This window comes from Triticum urartu, chromosome 5A (genome assembly GCF_056163025.1).
Source record: "Triticum urartu cultivar PI428250 chromosome 5A, HENAU_Tu73, whole genome shotgun sequence".
Taxonomy (NCBI): Eukaryota; Viridiplantae; Streptophyta; class Magnoliopsida; order Poales; family Poaceae; genus Triticum; species Triticum urartu.
In genome coordinates, this window is record NC_141877.1 from 16456627 (window position 1) to 16466373 (window position 9747).

The window sequence follows — 9747 nt, forward strand, 5'->3', positions numbered from 1 at the left end:
TCTGCGTATGCTGCTGCATGTACAACCTGCTTCTAATTCCTTCATGTTGGTATTCCAATGCCGACTGAAGAAGCATCGTGCCTCTGCTTGTTCGTTCTTGCTTGGTCTTGGTCCTAAACTAAATACTTGCAAGCGATTACTGAATTTTCGTGTCATCTGCATTCCTGTACTCCATTCTGACAGAACTGAAAATTCTGAAATGGGATGCAGATAGTAATTTCTATGACAATTCAGATGCAACACATGGTACGACTCAGCTAGTATTTCGTCCACCGCCACCATTAGCCTAGCTTATACATAAATAACAATGCTATTGTTAATACATACTTTCTAAACTACAAACGCCATAAGGGAAAGAAGAAAGGATTTTATCTCTGTGATAAGTTGTTGAATGACTTCTTAAGAAGAGCAGTACTAGTAAGGAAACCTTGAAAACTTCTCCCCAGCAATTTCACCAAGTGTATTTCCTGCTCATCGGCCAAACAACAAACATGGCAGCATGAAACTATTTTTTTTCCTAATAAAAAAAGGAGGGGTACTTCAATTGTCAGTTCCTTCATATGAAAAACACGACAAAATACCTTCAGTTTATTTCAGCAGAGCAACACCAGAAGTAGTTCAAAAACACGACAAAATACCTTCAGTTTTTTCAGTTCCTTCATATGAGAAGCACGACAAAATACCTTCAGTTTATACTTTATACCCTGGTGGCATTGCATCACAAGTTAAGGGCCGGCCAGGTTAGTACGTGCATAGTACTCCTTCCGTCCCAAAATTAGTGACTCAAGGTACAAAGTTGAGTCATTAATTTTGGGACGGAGGGAGTATAGGGTAAGCTAGCGGAGGTTCGTTCCCCTACAGTTTTCAGTTTTTTTTTTCGAACCATGATAGTTATCAGTTTACAGTTTGCACATTCGCATGCAGAAAAAAGGCAATGCATACACAAGAAGAAGAAAAGAGAAAGAACAACTCATTACAGATCCAGCCAGAACCCCTCCGGGGCAGGATTATTATTGTTATTATTATTATTATTATTATTATTGAGGAAACCGGGACAGGATTCTCAATACACAAGTTAGGGTGCCTGGTTAAAACAATTGCTTAATTTGGTAGAACTCAATTACCCATCAGTACCGACTGTACCAAACCCAACATGCGGGGGCAGTCACTACGAGAAGCTAGCAAGCTTCGCCCCTCGGTGCTCGAAGCAACGTAGGCCTCTGGCCTCCAAGCATCTATTGCCTGTCCGGTGGATCTCCGCCGAGCTTGCCTTCACCCTGCATCGGCCACCTGCTGAGCAAGATCCAACGTTGGTGAGTTCGTCCGGAAGGTGTTCGGGCTATTACGTACAAGCCCTTTTTTGTTTTACAATCAAATTTACATTGAGATTTGACATTCTGCACATCAAATTTGGATGTCAAATTGATTGATCCATTTTCTGTATCCAATTGTTGAGTGTTTGTGAATAATTAGACAATGAGTTTTTTTAATCTACTGGACAGTGAGTTCTTACGACATAATACATGTAACTATGGTATGTGAGCATTTGAGCTACAGACTTGTTTCAAGAATTCGTCCGGTTGACCAGTTAACTTGTCGATTAATCCCTACTTGTAGGGTCACCGAGTAGCCGATAAACTGATAAATCGTCCGATTAATTGATTAAATGGCCGATTAACTTGCCGATTAGCCTATTAATCCCCTACTCATCAGCCAACCAAGCGTTAACGATTGTCCGCCATCGCCGCAAAGTGCGTCCACCGAAAACCTTAGATCACCTCGTGCCAAACCCGGCCATGTGATCAGCCTGAGCAGCAGCAGGGGAGATCAACTGGGAAGAACGATTCTCGGTGACACGCGCCGTAGGACAATCTAACCCTAGATTTCTCGCTAGGGAGGTCAGGTCTCTCTCTGAATTTAGTCCTAGTAACTTGTCCGGAACATATTTTTTTTTCTGAACTGGAAACTACCATCTGGTGCTAAGTCTGATATGCCAGTATGGCGAATTCCGGTTGTCGTCGCTTGTTCTATCGTTCTTCCGTGGTCTGAAATTAGCACCTACAAGCATGCAGAGAGTAATACAGCCAGCAGTTCCTTCACCAGTCACATACGCCTTCTAGACTAATCAGAAACTGGCCCCAGACAGCGGTGTAAGGTTGTTCCCTGCGCAATGTTCATATGCATATGCATGTACCACGTTTGCTCATGTTAACATCCTTCAACAGACTGAAGAAAAGCTGTGCCCGTAGTACTGATCCATTCTCGCATGGCCTAGAACTGCTGAAGAAGGGTTTAATCTGGCGAGTGGGCGATGGGAAAAATATTCAGATTCAACGAGATCAATGGATTCCTCAAAAAGAAGGCCTTATGACTGCAGCGTTTATTAGAAGGTCTCAGCTCCGATGGGTGAACCAACTCATGGAAGAGGATGGGAAGGAATGGAATGTAAATTTGATTCGACAAATATTCCACCAGTTTGATGCTGAAGAAATATGCAAGATACCCATCCCAAGGACGGACACAAGAGATTGCATAGCTTGGCATGGTGAAAAGAATGAAGTGTTTTCAGTCAGAAGTGCGTACAAATTGGCAGCAACCTTATCCCAAAACGAAAACTCAAACCCTTCAAGCTCGACTAGGGATGCGGGTGACCGGAGTATTTGGGATCTTATTTGGAAAGCCAAGGTGCCTGAGAAGGTCAGAATTTTTGGGTGGAGAGTAGCCACAAATACCCTGGCCACAAAAAGTAATAAATTCAAGAGGAACGCTCGAGGTGGACTCAACGTGTAATATCTGCGGCAACGCGGCGGAGGATGAACATCATGCAGTGATCACGTGCTCAAAGAGCAGGGCCCTCCAAGAGGCCATGAGGAAGGAGTGGACACTACCATCAGAGAAATCTTTCAGAAATACAGGAACTGACTGGCTGCAGGTCCTGCTAGACAGAGAACCTGAGGAAATGCGGTCAAAAATCTTACTCCTGTTGTGGAGGTGCTGGCACCTGAGAGATGACATGTTACGACACAACGGCAAAGAATCTATCTTGGGCTCTGTATAATTCCTAAAGAAATACGCCGAGGAATTAGTTACAGCAGCAATGGCTGATAATGTGCCCAGGATTGGAGAGGCGGATAATACATGCTGCATACGGGGACAAAGCATGCAGTGGACAGGACCAGTACAAGGCACGGTTAAGCTGAATACCGACGCAGCTTTTCAAGCCGATTCAGGCGAATCCGCTGCTGGAGCAGTCGCCAGGGACAGCAAAGGCCATGTGGTTGTCTCACTCTGCAGAAGCCTGTCAGCTAGCCGATGCGTCGAGGAGGCCGAAGCGAAAGCTGCGCTTACCGGGCTGCTTACTCTAGCAAAGTATTACAGAGGCCCTCTGATACTGGAGATGGACTGCCATGCAATCATAAAAGAACTAGAGGCCTTCTGATACTGGAGATGGACTGCCATGCAATCATAAAAGAACTAGCAGTACGGGGACAGCCTCGGTCCCAATGCTACGCTCTGATCAAGGATATTAAACAAGCTCTATCCGTGTTTGCGAACTACAGTTTTAACCATGTGGAAAGATCATGTAATGAGCTAGCCCACGGGTTTGCTGCGGCTACCGGAAGGACTCGGACCACTGATGGTGTCTGAATATGTACCTCCTGTAGAGTAGATCCTACTATAGTTCTCAAAAAAAAAAAAAACTGTATGGCCAGTTCCATATCGTGCCCTGGTGTTGTGTGTGCATTTTGTGGCTAGCTGTAAGATACTCATCCCAATCCAAAATAAGTGATCTGTTGTTGCAGCCACTTAGTTTCAGTTTCAGGCATGCTCTGGTTCTCTGTCCTGAGATTTCTGTAGAAGCGCTAACTGAATTTCGGTGTGCTCTGCTTTCCTGTACTAGGCATTCTGGCATCCTGAAATTCAGAAATTGGGATGCATGTAACCTTTCCTCGACGCCACCCAGAAATTCCCATGGAACCCAGAAGAACATGGAACATGGTTACAATTGAGTTCTTTCACCATAACCATTATCCAAGCCATCCAAGAGAAAAAGACTGCATACTTACTACATCTACCCTGGCTAACATGGAAGGAAATTCAGAAATGACAGTGCTCCCCGTTGATGAAACACATAACCACAGGTCGCTCCAGCCACAGCAGCTTTTCACCGTAAACCATCAGCACCTAGACACGATCCGAAGCCATCAAACGCCGGTGGATCCGAACCCGCCCTCGCCCCTGACGGTGGCGTCGAGGTCGTCCACCTCGGCGACGTCCGGCGTGGCGATCCTCTCGACGACCAGCTGCGCGACGCGGTCCCCGGGCTTCACGGCGAAGTCGGCGTCGGAGTGGTTGAAGAGGACGACGCCGACGGGGCCCCGGTAGTCGGCGTCCACCACGCCCGCGCCCACGTCGATCGAGTGCTTCCACGCCAGCCCCGACCGCGGCGCTGCAGCAGCAAGCATTCCGTCGAACACGTTAAGGGCACGGCAGATGCGAGGCGGCGGGGATCGTCAAAGAGGAGGGTGAGGGGAAGGGGCGCGTACCGATGCGCGCGTAGGTGCCGTGCGGGACGGCGACGCTGAGGTCGGTGGCGACGAGCGCCTTGCCGCGCGCCGGCACCACGGCCTCCACCGCGCTGGAGAGGTCGTAGCCGGCCGCCAGCGCGGAGCCGCGGGAGGGCAGCACGGCGTTGGCCGACAGCTTCTTCACCTTGAGCAACAGCGGCGCCGGCGAGGGGGCCGCCGCCGCCTTGGGCTGTTCCTGGACGGGGTCCGCGGCGGCGGTACCGTTGGTGGCGGCCATCGTCGTCGCTGCGGCGGTGAGGGTTCTTGATGGGAGGAAGAGGAGGCGGCGGGAGATGGGGTCGGGGTGGGGTGAGAGGTGGAGGGGAGGGCGCCTGGTAAATAGGGGTAGCGGGGAGCGGAGGAGGCGGGAACGGGTGGCGCCAACGCCGAGCATTCCCGCCATTGAGTTTTCGGGCCTCCGCTCCTCTGCTTCGGGGTCGCAGGTGCAGGTGCAGCTTGACTCGACTCTACTTGGGTCAAGTCAAAAGGTTTTTTTTTTTGAGCTGGCCTCGACCGACTTTGGGCATCTTCAAGATCCCTCAAACCGTCCCTAGGACTTGTCTGGATGCGCGACGCAAACCGGACGCAAAAAGAGGGAGGGCTTTGCAGAAGTTTAGACTGCCGTCACGTATAACTCCGACGACAACAACGCTTTTGCTGCAACCACGGACGGTGATGGCCTTGACCGTCTCTGGTGAATGTCGGGAGAGTCCATGGTGTCACGAGGCAGAAGGAGCGCATGACACGGTGTTGCGAATCTGTGATGTCGGAGTTTCAACCGGCAATGCCGGGGTGCGGGGGAAGGGGGTATGACGTTGCAACCCATCGTCGGAGATGTGGGGGAAGGCCGGCCATGAGCTACATTGGTGCATACAGGATGTTGCGGCCCATCGTCGGAGATGCTGCAACTGTGTATGCCAGGACCTACAACCGCATACGCTGGGGAGTTGCAACCAACGACATCGAAGCCGCTAGATGCTACAAGAGATGATACTACGAAGGGCATGAGATGGGGGTGACGTGACGTGACGTGACATGCCGAAGCTAAGGACCACCGCGTGGCATACAATGAACGCGGCAAAGCTACAACCTACACAGCAGCAAGTTGGAATAGCGTGCCAGGCGGTGCTGCGACGGGGAAGATGGGGATGGTGGCACCATTTTGGCGATGCTAGAACCGACAGTCGGGCACGCTAGGACCGGGCCCCCGCGATGCCGAAACCAACCGTCGGCTATGCTATGACCACGAGACAACATTTGTTGCGACCGAATGAATCGTCCATGGCAATGTGTCAATGTGCGGCGGCGGCGCTTTTGCAGCCATGGACAACGAACGTCGTGACAATCCATGGTGTCGTGAGGCCGCGGACGTGAATTGTGGTGTTGTGAATCTGTGATGTAGGAGCTGCAACCGACAATGTCGGGGGTTGCCACGAGGCCAACCATGAACTGCATTGGCGCATACAGGATGCCGCGACCCGTCGTCGGAGATGCTACAACCGTGTACGTCGGGATCTACAACCAGTTTCGCCGGAGCTAGAAACAAAGGCGTACAGCTATGGTAGGTCTGCATACCTGGATGGTCCATTAGGAGAGTGGTTCATTCAAGCGTTGAGCGTGCCAAAAGTAGCATCGACTCAATTCAAAGATCATGCTTGCACGTGTCAGCACGATGAAAGAATCATTTTCAATTGATGGGCGGTAAGATAGTCGAGGGAACTAGTGACAGTTGTAAAAAGTAGAAACAGGAAGGTGAAAAAAAGGAAAAAGATCGCGCCAGGTAGGGGTCGAACCTACGACCTTCCGCTTAGGAAACGGACGCTCTATCCACTGAGCTACAGGCGCTTATTTGCTCCAAGGAATGGTGCAAATGTGGTTACTCGTTAGTCGGACCCGTTGTGCATTTTTATGAAGTAACCAGTGAACATTGTAACAGCTATAACGATTTTTTCCCGTGATATAAAATTTTCGTTTATTTATCTACACGTACACCCGACTGGAAGCATGCTTCTTACGTGACCGCTAACCACCGGCCAAATCAGACTGTCAGGCTTAGCCACCGTTTAACTAAAAAAGAGTTCAGTTGGAGTGCAAATCGAAACAGGAGCAGTAAGCTTGATACAAAGCGGCCAATCTTTTCAAGACATTCCCTGTCAGTCTGATACATTACATTCAGGGAGATGCTTAATCAGAACAAATACAATGGGTTCAAGTCAAAGCGGATGTTGAGTTGATCTTGCCCAAAGAAGTGTCTGATTCTGTTGTTATGTGCCCGGCGAAGCAAACCGCATGGTCGACCGCGGCACGGCGGATGTATTCTTACTCACCAGGGGAGAAGATTGTGACACCAATATCGTTTGGTCAAAGAGCCGCTGCTTGCAAGTCATCGATGTTTCGGACTCTTGGATGAAATGAGGAAATAGGATGTTCGAGTCTGTGAGACATCATTCCCTGGCTCGTCGTGCGGTGTTTGAGCTGGAGGGTATTCCACGTCCAGCAAATCTATTCGGAACAAGAAAAAAAACATTAGCCTAAAAATAATGAGAATTGTACATGTCATTGGCAACTTTTCAAGTTTCTTGCGGAAATGATCGTATTTTAAATTGACTGATTTGCTGGCGCAAGCTCGAAATAGCAAATCCTTACCGTGATGTTTTGTTTTTCTCCAATATCTTAGGGTTTACTATGGGGTGAAACTAGTACAGAAGAAGACATATTTAAATTTGTAACAATGGACGTTTGACATCCTTATGCGTGAGGTAGGTGAGTATATATAGCGTAGGACTATGTATAGTAGTATTTGTCAGCTAAGCACACAAATAGTGTTGAGCAAGTCACCCAAGAACCGTTTCCTTGCTTTATCACGCGGGTCAGCGCTGCAAAAATGATGTGACTGTCCTACTACCTATTTTTCGCTTCATCTTGCAAAATAAAACAAGATGAAATGGTGAAAACTTCATGAGTTGATTAATTGAAATGTCATCCGCATGAAGAATGGTGAGGATTTCTAAGATTTCAACTTATCCACTAGATATTGATTCCTTATCTGTGTTATAAGTCCTGATCATTGCCAACAGTCTTCATTGCCATTTCGCAAAAATAAAAATAAAATCTTCACTGCCAATCCCTGATCAACTCATGGAGAAATTTGTATTCCTAGAAGTGGCGGCTCTTAAGCTTGTGTGGCCGAAGAGAAAGGGAAATAGAGAAAGGCTGTTGAGATTCTGTGTGGAGTTAGGGCAACTCTAACCGATCCTCTAAAAATAGAGGAGTAAACCGGCGGAGTAAACCTTAGTGGAGTAAATTTACCCGTTTCTAGCCGACCCCCCAAACTTAGTGGATTAAATTTTTTTGCCATTTGCATCACATATTCAACCACCGAAACACATTTCCTTACTTTTTATGTCTTCATTGTTGATCTGCGGATTCTTGAGCTTCAACACTTCTTTCTTCTTCGATTTTGAAGAAATAGACGTTGCTTCTTTAGTAATCTCATCTCTAATCTCCTCTCTAGTCTCATCTCTAGCCTCAATTCTAGCCTCAATTCTAGCAACGAGTGCACGAACGATGCTGGTGGATCAATGTATTTTTCTTTCTAATACCAAAACTTGCATCCATCCTACACACATAGATGAGCAAACAAGCACATAGATGAGCTACCGAAATTGCGTCGAATCCGGTGAACCACCGATTCAAAACAAGCACATACCCCAACATTTGTACACTTGAAGAACACCCATCCAGAGTGTTGCAGCGTGGCAGAAACTCGGTAGGGTTCAGGTTGGGGTCAAACCTACGACCTTCTGCTTAGGAAACATATGCTCTATCCACTGAGCTACAGGTGCTCCTATGCCTAAGAGCATCTCCAACAGACGTGCGCAGGCGCTGCGCGCTAATTGTTTTTACAACGTGCACAACTACTGTTTTTGCGCCCGAGTAGACAGTTGCTTCATCAGGCGCTGCAAATTTTAGCACGCCGTTGTAGCGCTTTAGCAGGCGCACTAAAATACAACGCGCTGTTTGAAAGATACACATAGTATATTTCAACCAACATAGACATAGTCATATTTCAACCAACATAGCATATTTCAACCAACATTAACATAGTCATATTTCAAACAACATAGCATATTTCAACCAGCATAGTTCATAGCATAGGTAGTAAAAAAACGATACAAAAGCCCGCGGCTAACTACTCATCGTCCTCCTCCTCCTCCTCCGACTCGGTGGTGTCCTCCTTCGACTCCGACGTCGAAATGAAGGCGTCAATTCACCGTTCATCGTTGGGGTCCCAAGTCGACGCCTTCCTCGTACGCCTGTCCTCACGATAGGCGGCTCACACCGCCCTCCTCTACGCATAGAATTCACGCTCGTTGACGACGTCCTTCGGGAAGCGTTGGCGCCATACCGCCATGGCCTCCTCGTCCATCTCAGCGATGCCGACACGGCGCTCCCGTCTCCGGTTGTCGTGACGGTCCTCGTCGGTGACAAGCCGCGGGGGAGGCGCGAGCTCCTCTGTCCGCTCCCGCGTCGCCACCTCGGGGAAGTTCATCTCCCTATGAGGCCGTCGGAAGGGCCACACCACTGCGTCGTACATGACGGCGGCCTCATGGGCGGTGTCGAATGTGCCAAGGCCGAGACGCATCTCACCGGACCGGATCTCGGCGGAGAAGGAGCCGGAGGGGCGCGCGCGGACGCCGCGGTAGCCTGAACTTCCCCGGCGGCGTGGTCGCATGGTGGCGCGGCGGCTGCGAGGCAAGAAAGGAGGCGAGAAAGAGCGGCGAAGAGGGCGCGCACGGACGCCGCGGTAGCCCGAACTTCCCCAGCGGCGTGGCAGCATGGTGGCGCGGCGGCTGCGAGGCGAGAAAGAACGGCGGAGAGGGCGCGTGGCGAGGCAGAGCGGTGGAGAGGGCGCGTGGAGGCGCACTGAATTTATTGCACACCCCCCCCTTTTCCCGTGCGCCCTTTTTTTTGCGCGCCACTTTTTCCCGCGCCCACTCGGTAAAAGCCCATTTTTTCCCCGCGCGCGTGCTTTATTTGGCACGTCTGTTGGAGATGCTCTAATGAATGGTGAAAAATTGTTTATACAATGAGATTATATTTGTGCTTATACAATGAGATTATGTTTGTGCGTTCTTTTGATTGCTTGGAGGTGCTTACCAGATACGCCATGTTGGTT

At 49.2% G+C, this 9747-nt stretch overlaps 3 protein-coding genes and 1 non-coding gene across 4 annotated transcripts; 1 reads left to right on the plus strand and 3 right to left on the minus strand.

Moving 5' to 3' along the window:
- The first annotated feature begins 3097 nt into the window (after window positions 1–3097).
- LOC147967508 (uncharacterized) lies at window positions 3098–3439 on the plus strand. The gene has a single exon (XM_087523165.1). It carries the CDS (start codon window positions 3098–3100, stop codon window positions 3437–3439), a length of 342 nt encoding a protein of 113 aa, XP_087379291.1.
- Window positions 3440–3986: 547 nt separating this feature from the next.
- Window positions 3987–5019, minus strand: LOC125555446 (deoxyuridine 5'-triphosphate nucleotidohydrolase). Its single transcript, XM_048718403.2, has 2 exons — window positions 4548–5019; window positions 3987–4450 (listed from the first exon to the last, which is right to left on the minus strand). Exons 1-2 carry the CDS (start codon window positions 4969–4971, stop codon window positions 4206–4208), a joined length of 669 nt encoding a protein of 222 aa, XP_048574360.2. The 5' UTR covers window positions 4972–5019; the 3' UTR covers window positions 3987–4205.
- A 1321-nt stretch (window positions 5020–6340) lies between these two features.
- Window positions 6341–6413, minus strand: TRNAR-CCU (transfer RNA arginine (anticodon CCU)). The gene has a single exon. It is a non-coding gene; the product is annotated as a tRNA-Arg (tRNA).
- A 2506-nt stretch (window positions 6414–8919) lies between these two features.
- LOC147967509 (uncharacterized) lies at window positions 8920–9408 on the minus strand. The gene has a single exon (XM_087523166.1). The coding sequence runs from the start codon at window positions 9406–9408 to the stop codon at window positions 8920–8922; it is 489 nt and encodes a 162-aa protein (XP_087379292.1).
- Window positions 9409–9747: the final 339 nt, after the last annotated feature.

Coding starts and splice junctions, on each gene's coding strand:
- LOC147967509 (XM_087523166.1), bottom strand. CDS start 9,408: ATGCTGCCACGCCGCTGGGGAAGTTCGGGCTACCGCGGCGTCCGTGCG.
- LOC125555446 (XM_048718403.2), bottom strand. CDS start 4,971: ATGGCGGGAATGCTCGGCGTTGGCGCCACCCGTTCCCGCCTCCTCCGC. Junction 4,451..4,547: donor CGGCACCTACGCGCGCATCG/GTACGCGCCCCT, acceptor TTGCTGCTGCAG/CGCCGCGGTCGGGGCTGGCG.
- LOC147967508 (XM_087523165.1), top strand. CDS start 3,098: ATGGCTGATAATGTGCCCAGGATTGGAGAGGCGGATAATACATGCTGC.